The sequence below is a fragment of the Marmota flaviventris genome, chromosome X (genome assembly GCF_047511675.1).
Source record: "Marmota flaviventris isolate mMarFla1 chromosome X, mMarFla1.hap1, whole genome shotgun sequence".
In the NCBI taxonomy this organism is placed as follows: Eukaryota; Metazoa; Chordata; class Mammalia; order Rodentia; family Sciuridae; genus Marmota; species Marmota flaviventris.
The window spans coordinates 82,537,828-82,562,716 of record NC_092518.1 but is presented as its reverse complement, the minus strand read 5'-3'; the positions used below and the strand labels follow the sequence as shown (position 1 = coordinate 82,562,716).

The following is a 24,889-nucleotide window of genomic DNA, read 5'->3' as shown; positions in this document are numbered from 1 at the left end:
ACTTTACTTATTTTAAGAATTATCCATTAATGACAGTTACTGCTATTTCTTCCCTTCTTACCTAGTTGAGAGGTGAGAAATATTTCCCTTTAAAGGGCCAGAGATATTTTTAAAGTGAGAGAAAGTTAATTTTCACAAATTTTTTTATTAATTAAAATAAAATAATAATTGTAATAAAGTATAATTTTGATGGAATACAGGTCTGTTATGGAAATTAATGAGTTTCTGTATCTCACCTCTGAAAATATCTTCTTACAAAGAAGGGAACTCTCAAATTCTAATATCAATCCAGGAGTATGTGATTTTAGTTTAGTATAAATGTATATATCTCTTAAAAGTTATTTGAAAAATTATATTAGATTATTTTTTTGGCTTTACCACTTAGCATATCATTACATTGAAGATTAGTAATTTCCAACTAAAAGCCAGGTAAACCTCTTAAATGTTATTTTGTCACAACTTATATCAAATTTGTATTGGGATTGAGATACTTATATATAACTTTTGACAGCCTTGACATATATAAAGTAACTTGATATGACTTGTGATATGGAGAACTTGTCAAAATGATTTTACTGAATTGTAAGTTTCACATGTAAGCATTCTTTTACCTTGTGATTTGTAAACTGATTTATTAAAAGATATTAAGTATGTACAAAATTTATTTTCTGAAGTGATTCAATGTTTGGAAATAATAGTTGAGGTTGCTTCTTTTCATTTAATAAAATCGCTATCTTGGACTTGAGCTCGAAATATGCCCATAAAATTTTGTTAATGTTAAGCAATCTGGCACTTATTTGGGAGGACAAGTCAGGATATTCAATTTGTCATTTTGATAAGTTAATACACCTGACAGTGATTTGGTTCACAGAGTGAATAAAATTCACTCTTGACCCTATAGATTCAATAATACAAGATAGAGTAAAATACTTCCCACAAAATATGTTGATGTATAATGCAACAAGTAACCATAGACTTGAAGACCTCATATTTTCACAAATTTGTTTTGTTAAACTTCTTTTTGCCCCACACATGTTTTTAACAACTATCAGTCATAAAATTTTTAGTACACCCCCTTCAGTTATTATTGAATTTTGTGTTTTCTCAACTACTTTGAAAATGTTCTTGTCTATTCTTCTCCATGCAAACCATCCATAGATGCTAATTATTTAGTTGCATCAAATTTGGCATTGCTTCTTCACACAAAGAGCAACTGTTCATTGTTGGTAAAATATTTTAACTCATGAAGAGACAATGAAACTTATTCTAAATCATTTGCCCTTATTTTTTATAGCTGCAATTGTAGTTGTGATTGATGTTCTGAACTTTTTGAGTCACTGTATTTGCCAAAAGGCTAATTTAAAGTTTATATTCTCTGAAAACCTTTCTTCAGCTACTGTAAGCATACATGATTTAATTAACTCTCCATCAGAACTGGCTTTCTTTGTTTGGACAACAATTGAGCCTTTCAGAATTTAACTTTGGTCACAGCCTAATTTTTATTGCTATTTTATTTTTGTGAAGAAGTTCTGGTGTGATGAGATATTACATTTTAACTTTCTAATTTTTGTGACTATTGCTTTTCTGTGAGTTGTGATATTGCAATGAGTGCTTAGTTTGCTAATGTCAATTTGTATAGTATCATTTTTTCACTGTTACAGTGTCATTGCATAATAAACATGACTTGTCATTTAAATTGGTAAGAGAATAATTTCTGCCCAATTGCTTTGAAGTTGTGATGTTCCAAGTTTGATGTTTTCTTTTTATTTTGACATGACGGGCATGCACTGGTAATAAAAATAAAGAAATAAAATAAACTGTCATAGTAATACATGTAGCACTTGAAACCCTGTCAAGTAATAGCTGCATCACTTCAATTTTTAGTGCTCTAAACAGCAATACAAAATCATTAGAGTGTAACATAAGGTCTTTGACACAACTACTCTACTTTGTTATATTAGCACCAAAACATCCAGCAGTCACTGAATCGGAATTCCTCAGCTTCTTTGAAAAATATTTCCTCTTTATGGATCAAGTAACTTCTTACCAAATCTATTCCTACATATCCCAAAATCTCATAGAGAGAAATTATGTATTATATTCCTTCAGTATATTAAAAACAAAAAATATTCTATATCCTGAGGGAAAAAAAATTAAATGTGTTACAGGCATCATCTTTTCAAGATGCTTATCATTGTTCTGGGTTGATACATTAGCATCTGTGAATTCATTGATAAATTCTTGATTTTTATTACATATATTAAATACCCTTATATACACAATGTAAATTTCTATTGTAGCACACACAGGATAGATTTTAGGATGAGACAATGGTGCATTCATAAATATAGCTCTTAAGGCCATTACGTTGTAAAAGAATTGGACTAAAATTCTCTATACCTTAATTTGATTTATTTAAGTATTTTAAATTGTCTTCCACAACTTTGCATATGCTTAAATGAACACTAAAATGTAACACTAGTACATAACTTTCATAAGAAAAGTATTTCATTTCTTTTTTATACTCCTTTTATTTTTAGTATCTAGAGCTGTACCTGGCACATTTTCACCTCAATTACCTGTTTGTTGAATAAATAAAATGTGATGTCTCGAAAATGATAATTTACTAAGCAGAATATTATGTATGTGTAATGCTTTTGTGAAATGCATTTTTTAACTTTTATCATAAAACTTAAAATTACTTATTTCCCCCCTCTTTCTAAAGCCAATGAAGGAGGTTGTAAGATCTCGCACCCCCATGAAAGAGCCAACAACTGTTGAAATCTGGACTCATCCTCAACCACAGGTATGAATGAGACATTACTTTTGATATTTTCTCCCTATTCCTTATGTAAGAAAGTTCATACTTTCCCTCTGAAGTTTCAGTATTTGAATCAGGTGGAAGAGACCGGTAATAGCTCATCAGAAGAAATAGCATGGAAGTGTATTAACATACATATGTACATAGGAGCCCTACAAAAATATGAAAACTCGAAGAAGGGCCAGATAGTTGTGCCTTAAATACTCTCTTCATAGGGGAAAAGGACATAGGAAGGTGTATGCAATTTTAGACAAGTAATAAATACTTTTTAGGAGAAATGAATGGGTCCCAAGGACAGACAGTAGCCTGAGACAAAGTTGCTCTGAGTTATGGATGAGGTGGACAAATTGCAATAAAGTGAGAGATAGAACTAAAGTGAGAGATAGAACTACAGTACCAACAAAAGTGTTTTTTTTTTTTGTTGTTGTTGTTGTTCTTAACTTTTTTGCAACTATAGTTTCTCAGGAAGCTGTAAATAGGTACAGACATAGCTGGGTGTGGTGGTATACACCTGTAATCCCAGTGACTCAGGAAGCTGAGGCAGATGGTTTGATAATAATAGTATAGTTAGTTTATTTGTTTGATCAGTTACAATCTTTCCTTTCAAAATATCTATTAAATGATTGTCTCTTTTACCAATGTTTAGGAGAGTTCTAGGATAATGGGTTGAAACAAATTGAGAAATGTTTTATAATATGGCAAATTTAAGTCTTAGTATAATAAAGCACAATTTGTTTTATGTTAATTAGGCAAATATTAGTGAAATCTCAGTAAAATAAATTAGGAGAAATGCATTTGAGCTTTTATTTTTAACATCAAAATATGAGGTAGTTTTAAAGAAACTAATTTCACCCATTTCAATCAAGATAGCCCAAAATGTGACTAATAAATACATTTAAATTTGTTTTCCTAATAAAGGCTATAAGGGTACTTTTAAAAACTAATGTGAGGAGACCAATATCTAAAAATTCTATGTCATTGAATATTCTGTGTCTGGTTAATTTACTGTTGTTATGTTAATATGGTAAAAGTCCTGAATCTAATAGCTTGGTTGCCAGATGACTAGCCATAAATTGTTTTCCGTCCAGTTATTTTCAAATATCATTTTTTGGGGCTGGTGTTGTGGCTCAGTGGTAGAGCACTTGCCTAGCATATGTAAGGCACTGGGTTTGATCCTCAGCACTACATTAAAAAAATAATAAAATAAAGTATTATATCCATCTATAACTAAAATAATTGAACAACCCTATTGTGTGTTACAAGGGAAATAAATTCAGAAATTTTGATACATAAATAGAGATCTACAATATTAAAGTGGAAAGAGAATCAAATTTGTTTATTATTTCATGTGTGCTTCCAAAATTCACAAAAACCACGTGTTTTACAATTATCACATCCTACAGTATTTCACATAGTTTATGCTCTTTGGTAGACTTATAGAACTATTTTTTTAATATTTATTTTTTAGGTGTACTGTGGGAAGAAATAATTTCATAAAGGTAAATTATAACATAGTATCTATCCAAATTATCACAAGTTTTAAATCATTCAACCTGAATTTGTTTTTTTTTTTTTTTTTTTTGTCAAATTTCATATTCAATTCTCATGTCTGGCACCTCTGATTTTTCCTCAAGAAAATTGGTGAATAAATAGAATATGAGGTGAACCATAATATAATGATTTTCTACATTTTTATCCAAGATGCCTCTCATACGTTCAGCATCAGTTTTATTGACTCCTTGATGTTAAAACAAACAAACAAAAAACTCTGTCTTTAAAAGTTTTGAAGAAAAGTACACAATATATTTTTCTTTATTTATTTTTCACAGCTTCAGGACTTGACACTTCCTGGGCAAGTACTGTGCCATTGAGCTACACCCTGAGCCTTATACAATTTTATGGTATATAAATTAAGGTCCCAAAATTTGGCCTACTAGTATGACATAGCTTATAACTGGTATAATTATTTAGAAGTCAGATGGAATTAAACATTGTTATGTAACATATGTCCTCCATGAATAAGAAGATGCTCTATCAGTAATATTTTGTTTAGTCAAGTACTTACTACTGATTGTATTCTACTAAATCAAATGCCATATAATTTACTAATTTCTTACCAATTACTGATTTTTTTTTCAATTTTTAACCAAGTTAAAATCTCCATAGAGAATAATGGGTGCCTACATAGTGGTTTATTTTTGCTCGAGGATCTTTTATTTCATAAGTCTTTTAAGTATCTGATAGCCTTGATTGTCTTTACTGCCTGAGGCTTCAATTGCAATTTGACATGCATTATAAAAGTGAAAAAAATTAAAAAGTTAAAATAAGCTGTATAGTGGTAAGTTACATTGCATATGTAGTATTACTATGCATAAGGTACAAATAGGAACTTTTCAACCTTATTTTTGATAAATATTGTGCTGGCCTCAGAAAAGTTTAAAGAAAATACTTTTGTATGATTGAGGTTTTATGCTTCTTTAAGAAATATCTCATCTTCAATAAGATATTCATTACTCATTTGGGGGATTTAAAAAAAAATTCTGAGCCAGGTGTGGTGGCGCACTCCTGTAATACCAGCAGTTTGAGAGGCTGAGGCAGGGGATTGCAACTTTAAAGCCATCCTCAGCAATTTAACAAAGCACTTAGCAACTCAGCAAGACCCTGTCTCTAAATAAAATATAAAAAGGGCTGGGGATGTGGCTCAGAGGTTGAGCACCCCTGGGTTCAGTCCTCAGTACCCCCTCCCCCCCAAAAAAAAAGCAATTTTCTGAGAAAAGAAATGACTAAAACTAGAGTCATTCTGAAAATTATTTCCATTTCTCCATTGAAATCTTTAAATACATCAAATATTCAGATGTCACTAATTAGAATCCTTGATACAGGCAGTGAATTTGACAGTTTACTTTTAAACACATGGGCAAGTGCTACAGTTGTATCTTTTATAGCACAATGGTTCCTGGCAATAAAAGCCAACTATTCAAGTAATTAAAGTAGTATGTGAACCATGAAATCATAGATCAACTTATCATATGGATAAAGTAGATCAAATGAGAGTGTCCATTTCCTTATAAGAGGAAATACATTTTTGTTAGTCTTAAGAAAATATTTAAATAGCTGGATTTGGTGCATAACTGGGATCATAAATGTTCACCAGGGAATATTGTAGCATTGGTAGAGTACATAGATGAAATAGAGAGCTATTAAAAAACTGGTTTTTGACCAGCTTTACATATGCTGAATGCATATGTCAGTTTGTCTGAGGCTCTTATTTTTTTGTAATGTGGCATTTATAGTGGCTTGATCTTTTCCCTTTTCATAATGAATTCTCCCTCCATTTTCCTTGCCTCTGATTTATAGCAATTATAATGCTTAATGAGCTAGCAAATCTAAAGCTGAATTATATTCTTTCAAATTGAAACAAAATAAAATTAGTATATTTCTTGAGGCTTTTCATACTTTTCTGACTTGTCAGTAGTAATTGCATTGCTTGTGAAAAAAACTTTTGTCACTAAGATAGTATTCTGATTATGAATATAGAAAATGTCTTGACTATCACTGCATTTCATAAAAACAGATATTTTGTTATCAGATCTTATATTCATGGAAACATAAACAGTACAGCATGATAGTACTGCAAAACTTAGGTAGAATGTTTGGCTTGTATACATTATACTGTTTGATTTTAATTCCTCAAATCTATTAGCCACAGCTAATGAATGAGTCATATATATTTAACAAAGACCATTACTAATTTTGACTCAGACAGTAAATAAAATAGTGCAAAGCTGTTGAGTTATTCAAGAGAAATAAGGAAAGTACAAGTAAAGACTAATTGGAAAGGCTGATGGAAGGAAGTGAAATATTCCAATTGAATTTAATTTTTTAATTTAACAAAACTTTTTGAGAGAGAGAGAGAATTTTTAAATATTTATTGTCCAGTTTTCGGCAGACACAACATCTTTTTTTTTATTTTTTATTTTTTTATTTTTTATTGTTGGTTGTTCAAAACATTACAAATTTCTTGACATATCATATTCCACACTTTGATTCAAGTGGGTTATGAACTCCCACCTTCACCCCATACACAGATTGCAGAATCACATCAGTTACACATCCATTGATTTACATATTGCCATACTAGTGTCTGTTGTGCTCCGCTGCCTTTCCCATCCTCCACCATCCCCCCTCCCCACCTCTCCCCTCCCCTCCCCTCCTCTCTCTCTACCCCCTCCACTGTATAACCCTGAGGGTCTCCTTCCATTTCCATGCAATTTCCCTTCTCTCTCCCTTTCCCTCCCACCTCTCATCCCTGTTAAATGTTAATCTTCTTCTCCTGCTCTTCGTCCCTACTCTGATCTTAGTTACTCTCCTTATATCAAAGAAGACATTTGGCATTTGTTTTTTAGGGATTGGCTAGCTTCACTTAGCATAATCTGCTCTAATGCCATCCATTTCCCTGCAAATTCTATGATTTTGTCATTTTTTAATGCAGAGTAATACTCCATTGTGTATAAATGCCACATTTTTTTTATCCATTCGTATATTGAAGGGCATCTAGGTTGGTTCCACAGTCTTGCTATTGTGAATTGTGCTGCTATGAACATCGATGTAGCAGTGTCCCTGTAGCATGCTCTTTTTAGGTCTTTAGGGAATAGACCGAGAAGGGGAATAGCTGGGTCAAATGGTGGCTCCATTCCCAGCTTTCCAAGAAATCTCCATACTGCTTTCCAAATTGGCTGCACCAATTTGCAGTCCCACCAGCAATGTACAAGTGTACCCTTTTCCCCACATCCTCGCCAGCACTTCTTGTTGTTTGACTTCATAATGGCTGCCAATCTTACTGGAGTGAGATGGTATCTTAGGGAGGTTTTGATTTGCATTTCTCTGACTGCTAGAGATGGTGAGCATTTTTTCATGTACTTGTTGATTGACTGTATATCCTCCTCTGAGAAGTGTCTGTTCAGGTCCTTGGCCCATTTGTTGATTGGGTTGTTTGTTCTCTTATTGTCTAATTTTTTGAGTTCTTTGTATACTCTGGATATTAGGGCTCTATCTGAAGTGTGAGGAGTAAAGATTTGTTCCCAGGGTGTAGGCTCCCTATTTACCTCTCTTATTGTTTCTTTTGTTGAGAAAAACTTTTTAGTTTGAGTAAGTCCCATTTGTTGATTCTAGTTATTAACTTTTGTGCTATGGGTGTCATATTGAGGAATTTGGAGCCCGACCCCACCGAATGTAGATCGTAGCCAACTTTTTCTTCTATCAGACGGCGTGTCTCTGATTTGATATCAAGCTCCTTGATCCATTTTGAATTCACTTTTGTGCATGGCGAGAGAAAGGGATTCAGTTTCATTTTGTTGCATATGGATTTCCAGTTTTCCCAGCACCATTTGTTGAAGATGCTATCCTTCCTCCATTGCATGCTTTTAGCCCCTTTATCAAATATAAGATAGTTGTAGTTTTGTGGATTGGTTTCTGTGTTCTCTGTTCTGTACCATTGGTCCACCCGCCTGTTTTGGTACCAGTACCATGCTGTTTTTGTTACTATTGCTCTGTAATATAGTTTGAAGTCTGGTATCGCTATACCGCCTGATTCACACTTCCTGCTTAGCATTGTTTTTGCTATTCTGGGTCTTTTATTTTTCCATATGAATTTCATGATTGCTTTCTCTATTTCTACAAGAAATGCCATTGGGATTTTGATTGGCATTGCATTAAACCTATAGAGAACTTTTGGTAATATCGCCATTTTGATGATGTTAGTTCTGCCTATCCATGAACAGGGTATATTTTTCCATCTTCTAAGATCTTCTTCTATTTCTCTCTTTAGGGTTCTGTAGTTTTCATTGTATAAGTCTTTCACCTCTTTTGTTAGGTTGATTCCCAAGTATTTTATTTTTTTTTGAAGATATTGTGAATGGAGTGGTTGTCCTCATTTCCATTTCAGAGGATTTGTCGCTGATATACAGGAATGCCTTTGATTTATGCGTGTTGATTTTATATCCTGCCACTTTGCTGCATTCATTTATTAGCTCTAATAGTTTCTTTATAGAGCCTTTTGGGTCTGCTAGGTATAGAATCATATCATCTGCAAATAGTGATAATTTAAGTTCTTCTTTTCCTATTTTGATGCCTTTAATTTCTTTCGTCTGTCTAATTGCTCTGGTCAGTGTTTCGAGAACTATGTTGAACAGAAGTGGAGAGAGAGGGCATCCCTGTCTTCTTCCAGATTTTAGAGGGAATGCCTTCAGTTTTTCTCCATTCAGAATGATGCTAGCCTGAGGCTTAGCATAGATTGCTTTTACAATATTGAGGTATGTTCCTGTTATCCCTAGTTTTTCTAGAGTTTTGAACCTAAATGGATGCTGTACTTTGTCGAATGCTTTTTCCGCATCTATCGAGATGATCATATGGTTCTTATTTTTAAGTCTATTGATGTGGTGAATAACATTTATTGATTTCCGTATATTGAACCAGCCTTGCATCCCAGGGATGAATCCTACTTGATCATGGTGCACAATTTTTTTGATATGTTTTTGTATCCGATTCGCCAGAATTTTATTGAGGATTTTTGTATCTAGGTTCATTAGAGATATTGGTCTGTAGTTTTCTTTCTTTGAAGTGTCTTTGTCTGGTTTAGGTATCAGGGTGATGTTGGCCTCATAGAATGAATTTGGAAGTTCTCCCTCTTTTTCTATTTCCTGAAGTAGCTTGAAAAGTATTGGTATTAGTTCTTCTTTAAAGGTTTTGTAAAACTCTGCTGTATACCCATCCGGTCCTGGGCTTTTCTTAGTTGGTAGTCTTTTGATGGTTTCTTCTATTTCCTCAATTGATATTGTTCTGTTTAGGTTGTCTATATCCTCCTGACTCAATCTGGGCAGATCATATGACTTAAGAAATTTATCTATGCCTTCACTATCTTCTAATTTATTGGAGTATAAGGATTCAAAATAGTTTTTGATTATCTTCTGTATTTCTGAAGAGTCTGTTGTGATATTGCCTTTTTCATCCCGTATGCTAGTAATTTGAGTTCTCTCTCTTCTCTTCGCTAGCATGGCTAAGGGTCTGTCGATTTTGTTTATTTTTTCAAAGAACCAACTTTTAGTTTTGTCAATTTTTTCAATTGTTTCTTTTGTTTCAATTTCATTAATTTCAGCTCTGATTTTAATTATTTCTTGCCTTCTACTTCTTTTGCTGTTGTTTTGCTCTTCTTTTTCAAGGATTTTGAGATGAAGTATGAGATCATTTATTTGTTGGTTTTTTCTTTTTTTAAGGAATGAACTCCAAACAATGAATTTTCCTCTTAGAACTGCTTTCAATGTGTCCCATAGATTCCGATATGTTGTGTCTGTGTTTTCATTTATCTCTAAGAATTTTTTAATTTCCTCCTTGATGTCTTCTATAACCCATTGATCATTCAGTAACCTATTGTTCATTCTCCAAGTGATGTATGCTTTTTCCTTCCTTCTTTTATCATTGATTTTCAGTTTCATTCCATTATGATCAGATAAGATGCATGGTATTATCTCTACTCCTTTATATTGTCTAAGAGTTTCCCTGTGACATAATATATGATCTATTTTTGAGAAGGATCCATGTGCTGCTGAGAAAAAAGTGTAACTGCTTGATGTAGGGTGATATATTCTCTATATGTCAATTAAGTCTAGGTTATTAATTGTGTTATTGAGTTCTATAGTTTCCTTATTCAACTTTTGTTTGGAAGATCTGTCCAGTGGCGAGAGAGGTGTGTTGAAGTCTCCCATGATTATTGTATGGTGGTCTATTAGACTCTTGAACTTGAGAAGAGTTTGTTTGATGAATATAGCTGCACCATTGTTTGGGGCATAAATATTTATGATTGTTATGTCTTGTTGGTGTATGGTTCCCTTAAGCAGTATGTAGTGTCCCTCTTTATCCCTTTTGAGTAACTTTGGCTTGAAATCTATTTTATTTGATATGAGTATGGACACTCCTGCTTGTTTCCGAAGTCCATATGAGTGATATGATTTTTCCCAACCTTTCACCTTCAGCCTATGTATGTCTTTTCCTATCAAATGCGTCTCCTGTAGGCAGCATATTGTTGGGTCTTGTTTTGTGATCCATTCTACTAGCCTGTGTCTCTTAATTGGTGAGTTTAAGCCATTAACATTTACGGTTATTATTGAGATATGGGTTGTTCTTCCAGCCATATTTGTTTATTTCTGTTACTAAACATGGTTTGTTTTCCTCTTTGATTATTTTCCCCCCCTTTACTGTCCTACCTCCCACTGTTGGTTTTCATTGTTATTTTCCATTTCCTCTTTCTGTAATGTTTTGGCAAGGATGTTTTGAAGAGATGGTTTTCTAGCTGCAAATTCTTTAAACTTTTGTTTATCGTGGACGGTTTTAATTTCATCTTCCATCCTGAAGCTTAATTTCGCTGGATACACAATTCTTGGTTGGAACCCATTTTCTTTCAGTGTTTGAAATATGTTATTCCAGGATCTTCTAGCTTTCAGAGTCTGTGTTGAAAGATCAGCTGTTATCCTGATTGGCTTACCCCTAAATGTAATCTGCTTCCTTTCTCTTGTAGCTTTTAAAATTCTCTCCTTATTCTGTATGTTGGGCATCTTCATTTTAATGTGTCTAGGTGTGGATCTCTTATGATTTTGCACATTCGGCGTCCTGTAGGCTTCTAGGATTGGGGATTCTGTCTCATTCTTCAAGTCTGGGAAGTTTTCTCGTATTATTTCATTGAATAGACTGCTCATTCCTTTGGTTTGGAGCTCTGTACCTTCCTGTATCCCAATGACTCTTAAGTTTGGCCTCTTAATGTTATCCCATATTTCTTGGATGTTCTGTTCATGGTTTCTTAACAGTCTTGCTGAGCTGTCTATGTTCTTTTCCAGTTGAAATACTTTGTCTTCATTGTCTGATGTTCTATCTTCTAAGTGTTCTACTCTGCTGGTAGTATTCTCCATTGAGTTTTTAAGTTGGTTTATTGCTTCCTGCATTTCTAGGATTTCTGTTTATTTGTTTTTTATAACCTCTATCTCCCTGTATAGTTGATCCTTTGCTTCCTGGATTTGTTTGCGTAATTCATTGTCGAAGTGATCTTTCATTGTCTGATTTTGCTGTCTAATGTCTTCCTTGATACTCCAGATCATCTGAAGCATGTATATCCTGAATTCTTTATCTGACATTCCATCTGCTGCAGCTGTTACCTCTTCTAAAGTTGCGTTGACCTGCATTGCTTGTGGTCCTTTCTTTCCTTGTCTTTTCATACTGCTTGCGTATCTTTCCTGCAGGCCCGGGCGGCGGCTCTGCTCTCTCCTTATTCCAATTGGGGTGTCGTGACTACCACGCCGGCAGGTCACTGGGCCTGTTCTGGGCACTGGCGGCGGCTCTGTTCTGCCCCTACTCCAATTGGGGTGACGAGTGTACCACGCCGGCAGGCTACCGGGCCTGATCCGCCGGTCGGTTGCAGGTTTGCCTACCCTGCAGGCGCGGGCGGCGGCTCTACTCTGCCCCTACTCCAAATGGGGTGACGTGTCTGTCGTACCGGCAGGCCGCTGGACCTGTCCCGCTGGTCGGTCGCAGATCTGCCCACCTTTCGGGCACGGGTGGCGGCTCTGCTCTGCCCCTACTCCAGTTGGGGTGTCGTGACTACCCCGCCTGCAGGTCGCTGGGCCTGTTCCTGGCACGGGCGGCAACTCTGCTCTGCCCCTACTCCCATTAGGGTGGTGTGTGTACCACGCCGGCAGGCTCCTGGGCCTGATCCGCCGGTCTGTCGCAGGTCTGCCTACCTTGCAGGCGTGGGCAGCAGATCTGCCCTGCCCCTCCTACCACGCCTGCGGACCGCTGGGCCTGATCTGCAGGTTGGTCACAGGTCTGCTCACCATGCGGGCACGGGTGGCAGTTCCGCTCCGCCCCCACTCCAACTGGGGTCATGTGACCACCACACCGGCAGGGCCTGATCCGGGCGTGGGCGAAGGATCTGCTCTGCCCCTACTCCAGTTGGGGTGACGTGTGTACCACGCTGGCAGGCCACTGGGCCTGACCTGCCAGTCTGTCACAGGTCTGCTTACCTTGCAAGCGCGGGCGGCGGCTCTGCCCTGCCCCTCCTACCACGCCCGTGTACCACTGGGTCGCGGGTCTGCCCACCTTGCGGGCGCGTGTGGCGGCTCCACTCCGCCCCCTCTCCAATTGGGGTCACGCGGTCACCACGCTGGCGAGCCGCTGGGCCTGCTCCGGGCACTGGCGGCGGCCCGGCTCCTCCCTCTGGCTCGACGACAAATCGAGGAGACTCGGGTGTCTGTGCCTCACGCCCCCCACCAGGAGACCAACTGTTTCTGTCGCCGCTGGTATTGATGAAGTTCTCTCCTCCGCTGCTTTCTGATGACATCAGATCTCTGCCATGTTGGTATCCTATGCGAATGGCAGCATTTCGTTCCCCTTGCCGGGCAACCAAAGCAACGTGTGAGTCCTGACCCGCCCTCAGCAGGACCCGGACCGAGAAGCAGTTTCCGCGGGCTCCTAGCCCTGGGCCAGGGCAGTTCCGGGAGCCGGATCTCGGCCGCTCTGTGCTCGGTGTATGCTCTGATAAGAGCAGGGTCCAAGAAGCAGCCTCCGCAGGCTCCCCAGCCCTGGGCCAGGGCGGTTCCGGGAGCCGGAACTCGGCCGCCCCGCGCTCGGTGCTCGCTCCGATAAGAGCAGGTTCTAAGAAGCACCCAGGCACTGAGCCCGAGCAATCTGTCTGCAAGCTGCAGGCGAATGGCAGCCTGAAATTACCTGTTCTATGGCTGAATGAGCTGCGGTCAGTCGTAAACAGGGATGGTGACGTCAGCTTTCCAACATGGTGGCCGCTGGCCTCATCTGTGGTCTGACCGGTGTGGAGAACCGAGATGGACCGCTTCCTTCTCCCGTCTCGAACCCAGAATTCAGCCCTGAGTACGGTGCTTGCACGCCTGGCAGAAACTGCAGCGCTGTATTCCTGCGTCGCTATCTCCTCGTTTCCCAGCGCGCGCTGCAGAGTCTAGCCGTGGGGCGATTTGCTGAATAAGCAGTGTTACCCTCCGTGCGACAAACCTCTCGCGTTTGAGTCCCCGTAGCCGATCCTCGTGCGATGGAAATCCTTCCTCCAGGTTCTGGAGCACCCCACTATTGCTGGAAATTCCTAACAAGATAGCCTTTAGCTATCCTGACTTGTCATACTCCCACACAGTGAAGCAGCACACGGGGGCAATGCACTCCCCTCGCCGCCATCTTCCTAATTCATCAGACACAACATCTTTATTTGTATGTGGTGCTTAGGTTCGAACCCAGCGCCGCGCACATGCCAGGCGAGCACTCTACCGCTTGAGCAACATTCCCAGCCCCATAATTTAACAAACTTTTATAAATTTACTATGTACAGTATAATCTCTTAAACAGTTAACTTGTTTAATTTCCATTACAAATCTATGCTTATTTTTAAATCTATTATTAATTTTTTATTTTATAAATAAAAAAATGTGGCACAGAAATATACTAGAATATATTTAAAGTTGAATGCATATTCCTTGTGTGTGACTCCAACACTCATTTTCCTAACCACTATGGGAAATTTTTTCAAGAGTGAAATGAAAGAATGGAAGGTAGTCCTGGGTACAAGAAATATTTTAAATGGAAGCTTTTTCCGATGTTAATCAAATATAATTTTCTGTTCAGCTAGAAGTATATTTTGTATACATTTGCACATGATAATGTAAGATGACCCCATTATGATGCTAAAATGAAAAGAAAAATAACTGCAAACCATAAAGAATGTTGAAATAATTCCCCAAATGCAGTTTGTAGAGATGTTAAATCTACTATGATAATCTTTAATGAAAGTCTTTCTGCAGGACAAGAAAGGCTAATTAACAGTGATAGAATGTGAGAATTTCCACAGTTTTTAAAATTGCCTTCTAATCTTGGAATTATGACTAACAGGATCACAAATTCAATATATTAACATCAAATTCATTTGATGGAGGAATTGTTACAATAATATATTTTACCACAGCACAGTTTAAGAAATCCACAGGAGTTTGGTTAATCAATTTTCATAAAATATAATCAGCTCTTAATAATTCTTTCATATGACCTACAATTGCAGACAAAGTGAGTGACACAAGTTTGAGTTTTTGTAAACACTACAAATGGAAGTTTTGAGGCTCAGGTTTAGGGTCAACACTGCTCTTCTTTAATAAGGAAAACAAAATAGATAATTCCAGAAAATTGCCTTCCTAGAATATGCATGATTGAATCATCAAATATTAGACTATACATGGACAACCTTTTCTATTGGTATCAATGTGTCTATGGGGGCGGGTGGGGACCACTTGTAATGTTTTTTCATTAGTAACAGACCTATCCTGAAAAACGTTCACTGGGGTCATGAAACCACTTAACATTTTCCAAGTTGCACATTCCATTAACTATCTTCAATTGCCAGCCAGTTTCACATCACATGGTATTTTTATAATGCTTTTAAGATACACACTTATATATTAAAAAAACTTTTCAAGCCACACATTTCATAATTCATGTTTTCCTCAAAGACTAGAGTACTTAATCTTTTTCTTAGAAATTCAGGATTTTTTTTTGTTATGACTTCTCTATTTTGTAAGGAAAAACATACATTCTAGGAAGTATAAGGTAACCATTGCCATGAAGTTTTGAGATCAGAATTTTTCCAGAGCTTAAACTGTAAACTTTAGAGAATTATTTTCATATTTAAGAGCTATTTTGTGAATGGCATTAAATGCCAAGCCAAATTTAGATGTAACTCTTTACACAATAGGAAGCCTAATTTAAAAAGAAAATCAACATACTCTGATGTGACAACATTATTTATAAGTGATGGATGTTATTTTTAGACATAGGGAAAATTCTTAACATTGTTCTCCAACCAGAGACCTAAGATTTTTGCCATTGTCCTTGACCTTTAGCAGTTTGAGTGCTTTAGTTTTAATTATTAATAACTTTTATTTTTAACTGATTATTAAAGACATCATACTAAGTGCTCTACAGTAATTATTTCCTTTTATTTTGTCCTTATAATAGCTTTGTTGAGGTATCTTTTAGTTGAGCAAACTGAGCCTCAGGGAGGTTAAATAATCTAAATAAGATTGCACAGCTTAAAGTGTTAGATTAAAAAAAATCCTCTGATTCTAAAGTACATGCTCTTTGCTCAATCATACTTTCCTTCACATCTTGTCATATTCATATGGAATGGTTTCTCAGTGAACATATATCACAAGTATGATATGACAACCCATGATTAATTTGTCATGTTAATAAAAATCAGCAGCATCAAATATAGGTGTCATATACACAGATGAAAGCTTTTGAGCACCCACAGCAGGTGAATATACAGTACAACAGATGGAGACCATTCTTCTGGAGCTCTTGAATCACAAAATATTGCAACCAACTTTGAAAAGAAGTCATTAACTATGGTGTTCATATCTACTATTTATTAGGCTTCAGAAAATAAATACAGAATTTACCATTCAGTATAATAATAATACAAATTGAAAAATATAAATTCTTATTTTTCAAATATGGGAAGAAATCAAAATAGTATACCCATATTATATGAATCATTTGTTTATATAGAGTTTTGGATTATGACTCATCAACTTGTGCCTGAGTCTTCTAGCAATGCCTAGCACCCAACTTAAAAAAAAAAAAAATTGTAATCACAGAGGGAGTCTTGTTGATCACACTGAAATCAAGGTGCTAAAAGCTCATCACTTGGTTTATCATGTGGAATCATAAGAAAAGCACTTTCACAGTGAAATGGAGGCCACCTGAGAGAGGATAAACACTAGGAATAGAGCTGGGACATCATTGTGATGAAGGTATGATCCTGAAAGGAGAGAGCCCTGTAAGGCATGGTAGAATTCCCAAGAGGGATTATGACTAATTTAGGTTATCTTTCAGGTCCTGATCTGGTGGAGAAAGTCTATAGAAAAAAATATGTAAGCAGAGTTGATACTCATGGTCAAGCAACCATACTATCTGATTCTCTTTGCAGTGAGATTCCAACTAATAATTCTCCTATTAACTATAGACAGAGCCTTGGACAAGTGAGAAATTGTTTGAGTTTGTTTCCACATTTGCAAGCTGGGTATATTAATATAATTTTCATATAATTTCTACGAGGGTTAACATAAAAAAATCTTTGAAGTTGGAATATAGTAGATGTTCAACAAATTTTTATTTTGTCCCAATCAATATAAAAATTAAAAATTATAGCAGGAAGCAGAGAAACCTCTAAGACATATGATTTGGGGAAGTAAAATTGGGTTAGCAAACAGGTACATTCAAATATATATATATATATATATATATATATATATATATATATATATATATATACCCACATTAGTGCATTAAATTTTGTACTTAGTAAGAATAGGAATCTTAAAGTATTCCAAGTGAATGGTGCAGATTGGTTCTGGTCTAAAGTAGAGATGTTTTTCACTTCACACAGTTGAACAAGCTGAGAACATTCACAAGTATCTATAGAAGGAAATTAGACAAGTCCTAGAGATATAATATGCCCTTGCCTTTCATTGATTTTGGCAGTAATTATCACAATGGAAAAAAAGAATAAAATCTGTTTACCTTAAGTTTATATCAGTTTCTCAAACAAGCATAAAATTATATGCTAAAATACTTCATTTTTGCTGTTCTAAAACTATTATAAGCAAATTCAAAATGTAATCTTGGAGGACACACTGCTTAGATTGCTCAGATCTGTGGTAGCCAATATATGAGTTTCTAATTAGTTTGATATGTCTGCTGATGTGATCTAAAGCTATGTAATAAATAATAAAAAGAAAATGGAACCATCTTAAAAACTGTATCTATTATATGATCTAATGATTATATCATTCTTTGATTTCCAGTACAACTGTAGAGCAAACCATTATTCTCAAAAGATTTTTTTAAAGGTATATACAATGATAGGGAGCTCCTTGCTATGGTGTGGAAGTATTTTTCCTCATGATTAGATTACTCAATCGGAATATTGGATCTGCCATCCTGGGACTTATATCTTCAGGACACAGTCTGTGTCACATGTAATATGCCAAATTGCTCTACTTAATGTTGTGCCCAAATGTCAGGCAATGCTGGAACAATTTAGTAAGTTTCATGCTTCTGAGACTTTAAAGATTTTCCTATTTTTTTTGTTTTGTTTTGTTTGACTTTGTAGTATAGTCCTTCTCCCCTGCTGTTATTTCCTGCTGATAATTCCTATTAGTGAACATAGCATAGCATCCTGATCTTTCTGCAGTTGTCAGCCCTCCTCTATGATATAGTGCTTTTCTTTTCTCTTAACTGAAGTTATTGAAAATAAGGTAGGACAAGACTTTCTGTGCATATGGAAATTCTCACCAGGTTTTTACAAAGATCTTTGGTCAGGTTTGGCTTACCCGTACGTATTCACAAGAGTGAGTTCCCAAATCTGTTTCATCTGTGTATTCTTACAGGATGGTTGCAAAACATATCACCTTGAGTGATGCTGTAGCACTCCAATTTCTCTCTCTTCTAGACTCATACTATTAGTCCATTCTCAAGTGGCTATTATTTTTCAGTCTATATTCCAGCACAGATTATAGATCATTCCAACTTCAAAAGTCTTCAGTTGTCTCCCATTGGTTGTTGAAATAAGTTTATTTACATTCAGGACTCTGTTTTATCCTACACCTTTCATTCTGGTCTTATAATCTGTGAATTATTTAATCCATACTTCAGTTCCAATAAAATTGATCTGCTTGTATTTTAAATTTCCCTATTCATCCTTAACTATTTATTTGTATATATTTCTCCCTTCCTTCCCAGTCAGTTCTTCCTTTGTCTCTACCTGTGTTTAATCATGGGCTTTAACTCATTTTCAAGGCACCCAGTTGGCTATGAGTGCTCCATTCCTTTACCTCCTCCAACACTAAATCTTCAGCCCTCAAAGCATATCATATATAGACTTATATTTGAAGTATCTGTGTTCCATGTTTTATTCCTCTACTATAATGTGAGTTCTTGAGATCAGGGATAACCTTCAACTTAAGGCTTCATCCCTAGCATAGTATCTTGCACTCATTATGTTTTATCCTGTGCCAGACACAACATTCTTCTCTCACATAAGCAATGGTATCCACCTACACATTTTGTAAAGAGGTAATAATTCATCATTGAATAAGAGCTTGGTTTTGGTGTCTGCTAATTCTGGACTTAAATACCAGCATTGCCACTGATTAGTTATATGATCCTCACTGGACTATTTAATAGCTCTGAGCTTTATTTTTCTCATTGGTCATGCAATAATAATTATACTTATTTCATCAGGAATTGATGGGGATTATATTATATAACTTATACAAATCACTTAGTACAATGTTTGGCAGCTATTTTATCTGTTGAGCTCTCGGCCACAAATCAGAATTTAATATTTTAAAGAAGTTTTATTTCTTTATCCATTTATTCTCAAAAATGTCTGTGCTGCTGTATTTTTAAACCTATGTCATCACACAGATAGTTTTATTTATTTATTTTTAATATTTTTTAGATGTTGATGGACCTTTATTTTATTCATTTATTTATATGTTGTGCTGAGAATTAAACCCAGTGCCTCACACATGCTAAGAAAGTGCTTCACCACTGACCCACAAGTCCCTCTTTCTTCATTTTAAAGTGTCCAAAGAGAGAGATAACTTAGCATCCAAAATGCCTAGCTTATTAAATTCCTCCCTTCTTTGGCAATGGTAGAATGGTAGGACTTGATAAAACAAGTAACCCAAGAAGCAAAGCTGACTATTTGATTTTGTTACCTATCATCACTCCTGCCATCCTGAACTCCACCAGTGTCCTTGGTACATGAAGAAAAAAATTGAAACAAGATCAAATGTAGCCTTCTCATAATTCACAATAATGAAACTGTGGGACCCTTCTAGGTATCTATGAATGCATGAATGGATAAAAAATGTGGTATACAAACACATTGAATTTTATTTGGCCATGAAGAAAAATTAAATTATGGCATTTGCTGGAAAATGGATGGAACTGGAGACCATGATGTTAAGTGAAATAAGTCAAACTGAGAAGGTCAAGTGTCACATGTTTTCTATCATATGTGGAAGCTAGAGATGAAAAAGGGAAAGAAAGTTGAGTATCTCATGAAAATCAAATGGAGACCAGTAGAGGAAAGGGACTAAGAAGTGGTAGTGGGGTACGGGGAGAGATATTGATCAAATTATATTGTTACATTGTGTGCATGTGCAAATATGCAACAACAAATCCCATAATAATGTACAGATATAATGCACCAATAAAAACTTTGGGAAAAAATGTGGCCTTCTGCATGGAGACCTCAAAAGACATCCTAATTAAAGATAGGCCGGTGGACCAATGGTACAGAATAGAGGACACAGAGACCAATCCACAAAATTACAACTTTCTTATAAAGGGGCTAAAAGCATGCAATGGAGGTAGGATAGCATCTTCAACAAATGGTGCTGGAAAACTGGAAATCCATATGCAACAAAATGAAACTGAATCCCTTTCTCTATCCATGCACAAATGTTAACTCAAAATGGATCAAAGAGCTTGATATCAAATCAGAGACTCTGCACCTGATAGAAGAAAAAGTTGGCTCCGATCTACATATTGTGGGGTCGGGCTCCAAATTCCTTAATAGGACACCCATAGCAGAAGAGTTAATAACAAGAATCAACAAATGGGACTTACTCAAACTAAAAAGTTTTTCTCAGCAAGAGAAACAATAAGAGAGGTAAATAAGGAGCCTACATCCTGGGAACAAATTTTTACTCCTCACACTTCAGATAGAGCCCTAATATCCAGAGTATACAAAGAACTCAAAAAATTAAACAGTAAGATAACAAATAACCCAATCAACAAATGGGCCAAAGACCTGAACAGACACTTCTCAGAGGAGGACATACAATCAGTCAACAAGCACATGAAAAAATGCTCACCATCTCTAGCAGTCAGAGAAATGCAAATCAAAACCACCCTAAGATACCATCTCACTCCAGTAAGAATGGCAGCCATTATGAAGTCAAACAACAACAAGTGCTGGCGAGGATGTGGGGAAAAGGGTACTCTTGTACATTGCTGGTGGGACTGCAAATTGGTGTGGCCAATTTGGAAAGCAGTATGGAGATTCCTGGGAAAGCTGGGAATGGAACCACCATTTGACCCAGCTATTGCCCTTCTCGGACTATTCCCTGAAGAACTTAAAAGAGCTTACTACAGGGATACTGCCACATCCATGTTCATAGCAGCACTATTCACAATAGCTACACTGTGGAACCAACCTAGATGCCCTTCAATAGATGAATGGATTAAAAAATGTGGCATTTATACACAATGGAATATTACGCAGCACTAAAAATGAAAAAATCATGGAATTTGCAGGGAAATGGATGGCTTTAGAGCAGATTATGCTAAGTGAAGCTAGCCAATCCCTAAAAAACAAATGCCAAATGTCTTCTTTGATATAATGAGAGAAACTAAGAACAGAGCAGGGAGGAAGAGCAGGAGGAAAAGATCAACTTTAAACAGAGACATGAGGTGGGAAGGAAAGGGAGAGAAATGGGAACTTGCATGGAAATAGAAGGAGACCCTTATTGTTATACAAAATTACATATAAGAGGTTGTGAGGGGGAAGGGGAAAAAAAACAAGGGAAAGAATTAAATTACAACAGATGGGGTAGAGAGAGAAGATGGGAGGGGAGGGGATGGGGGATAGTAGAGGATAGGAAAGGTAGCAGAATACAACAGTCACTAGAATGGCATTATGTAAAAATGTGGATGTGTAACCGATGTGATTCTGCAATCTGTATTTGGGGTAAAAATGGGAGTTCATAACCCACTTGAATCGAATGTATGAAATATGATATGTCTAGAGTTTTGTAATGTTTTGAATAACCAATAAAAAAATAAAAAATCAACTATAACTAATTTATTCAAGACTATCAAGTAACCTCTTAAAAACTGTATAAAACAATTTTAGGAGTGGGGTATTTCTAACATACATGTTAGCTATTTTTTATATTCTGTTTGCTAAATGAGAAACTGCCTCCGAGGCATAAATATTAAAGTTAAACAAGCAAGATATTTAGTGATCTGCCTTGGTTCTTTAATGTACAATGTTGTGTGTACTGAGAGGGATATAATTGAGCATCTCTTTGGCCATTTGCCTTTGCCTGTACAAATAATTGTGTCCTATAAGAAACTTTTTAAATATTCTGATGCAAGGAATAAGAACTTGTAAAGCCTCTACATTATTCCCTCTGCCCATTGATAGTAGGGCATCCTGAAGAAGTATCTGTTTAAGGCCTAGGGATGGTTAAGTCAAGATGAATATTCAGTCACAAAGCTATTTGTACTGATTCTTCTTCTAGGTAGTGATGTTTATGTTGGCTAATGTTACTAAAATGCTACTGAAGGCAGCACTGGAGTCATTTTACCAGGATAGCATGTCTTCTCTTTTTTGCTTTAAAAATATGGTAATGATACTATCCTTGGAAGTCCACAGTCCTGTTCCCCCGGGAGTTGAAGATTGTACACTTGAGAAACACTGAGGCAAGAGCCGAAAAGATTTATTTAAAGGATAGAATAAAGACAGATTTCTTGGGAGGGAGAAGGGAATCCAGACCTAGTACCCCCCACCTAGTGGAGGGGGTGAATCTTGTCCTCTTCTAGTTTCCAAATTTCTTACTTCTAATGTCCCCTCCTTCCTATCCAGCCCATATGGACAGAAGGTGGGAAGGGGTGATCCAGGGCTGTCTCTCCCAATTTTCCATTGTCTCCCCAGAAAGGCAGGAGGAGAGCTGCCCAATGGGTACTCATTAACACCTCTTTGCCAGGAGGAACAATTCCCTGGAGGCAGATGACTTTGGCCACAGGTGAGGAGGAGAGGGAAGTGTCCTGAAGGTATTAACATTCCATTCCTTTTGAATCAGCTTCAATCTTCCCAGCCTGAACCAAACATCTATCTACACTAACTGCCTGTCCTTTGTTCTTTTTTTTTAATTGCTTTTATTTTTTAATTACATGACAGTGGAATGCATCACAATTCTTATTACATATATAGAACACAGTTTTTCATCTCTGTTTGTATATAAAGTATGTTGACACCAATTCATGTCTTCATACAGGTACTTTGGATAATGATGTCCATCACATTCCACCATCATTGCTAACCCCCTGTCCCCTCCCTTCCCCTCCCACCCCTCTGCCCTATCTAAAGTTTATCTATTCCTCCCATGTTCCCCCTGCCTACCTCACTATGAGTCAGTCACCTCATTTCAGAGAAAACATTCAGAATTTGTTTTTTTGGGATTGACTAACTTCACTTAGCATTATCTTCTCCAATGCTATCCATTTACCTCCAAATGCCGTGATTTTATTGCTGAGTAATATTCCATTGTGTATATATGCCACATTTTTTTAATCCACTCATTTACTGAAAGGCTTCTAAGTTGGATCCACAGTTTAGCTATTGTGAATTTTGCTGCTATAAACATTGATGTGGCTGTGTCCCTGTAGTATGCTGTTTTTAAATCTTTTGGGTATAGACCCAGGAGAGATTGTATATATGAGAAGGAAATTATTAAAAACAAAACAAAAAACTGTAGACTTTTTTGATCCTTGAAGGTGTCTGACACAAATTTCTGAAAGAAAATAATTGAATGAACAACAAACATAACAACCTCTTAAAATTCATACTTAATCACTGACAGGTGCCATTGTAGTTGTCATTTACATTCGCTCTGTCTAGAATGGTTATGTCTTGGCAAATTGGGTATGCTTTGAGTATTCTGTGGGTGTCCTCCACCCACACAATTGCTTTTCTTCTATTTCTCCTTTGCATCACCTTTGAGTGTTTGGCATAGTTGTTAATATGTAGTGTAGAAACATATTGGGCTTCTGTTGATATTTTTTCAATTGCGACAATTTTTAAAAGTTCCATCATTGTTAGTTTAAAAGGGAGTTTTACAACATGTCAGATGCAAATTTTTTTCTTTTAATATTCTAATAAAAACATCTTTGAGAGTTGCTCTTCTGAGGCATTATAATTTACACCTGTACAAAATGCATATTGCTCTAAATGAAGGTAAATAAATTATTTGTACCATATGTCCCACTCTCTCTGCTTGTTTCACATTTTTCATCGTAAGCTGTTTGTAGTGTTTTTCCTTTGCTTTATTGTCACTCAAAACAATAATTCAAAGAAAAAAAACATTTATTGAGAGGCTGATTCATGCCAAGTTCTAGGGCAAACAAATATAATCATAAAAAAAGAATGGGAAAAAATAGTATAGGCCCTATCTCCAGTAGCTCACAGGTTAGTAAAAATAATGTGCCAACTACTAATTATAAACATGATGGCAAATTAAAAGATGCTAAATGGTTGAAAAAGTAGCATGCTGTGACCATGCAAAGAAATTGATCCCATTTGACTTTAAGTGGAGATCAGGAAAGATTTCTTGTTGATAATGGCACTGAAATTAGAATTTAAAGATTAGGATGCTGAGGATGGGGTTAGGATTAATAACTTAACATTTTATAGAAATAAAAAAAAGCAAGCAGAGTGTTTTGAACTTTACAGACCTTCAATTTACGGTAATAGCTATTATTTTCCACACTCTTATAGGTAGTCAGTGGCAGAGTTGGAAACCAATATCGAGTGTACATTATAGCTCCACTTCTAAAGCAAAATTTTCTTCTTAAGAAGGTTGCCCTGATAAATAGAGTTGTATCAGTGACTTAAATTGAACTCCATCAATTTTAGATGAACTTGGATCATCTGTAGAACTTTCATTTTTGAGAACAAGTATGAGACAAAAATAAAGATCAAAATGAGTCATGATTATTAAATGTCTTATATTTTTATTTTAAATTTATTTTAACTGATACCTAAAAACATAAAAATTATGCTTTTTTATGGGGGTTCTTAATCTAACTGTAATTTACTACCCATATCAACATTTATCTATCCTTCCTTCTCTTATATTCTATCCAGATTCTGGCAAC

General features: G+C 36.2%; 1 protein-coding gene across 8 annotated transcripts in view; it reads left to right on the top strand.

Annotated features, from left to right (window-relative positions):
- Window positions 1-24,889, top strand: part of Pcdh11x (protocadherin 11 X-linked) — a 650,410-nt gene that overhangs the window by 279,323 nt on the left and 346,198 nt on the right. For 7 of the 8 annotated variants that reach the window (XM_071606438.1, XM_071606436.1, XM_071606434.1 and 4 more), the window contains exon 3: window positions 2,726-2,806. The exons of the other annotated variant lie outside the window; for it this stretch is intronic. In XM_071606438.1, coding sequence (XP_071462539.1) covers window positions 2,726-2,806 — 81 coding nt within the window. The remainder of the gene's footprint in view (window positions 1-2,725; window positions 2,807-24,889) is intronic. 8 annotated transcript variants of the gene reach the window in all.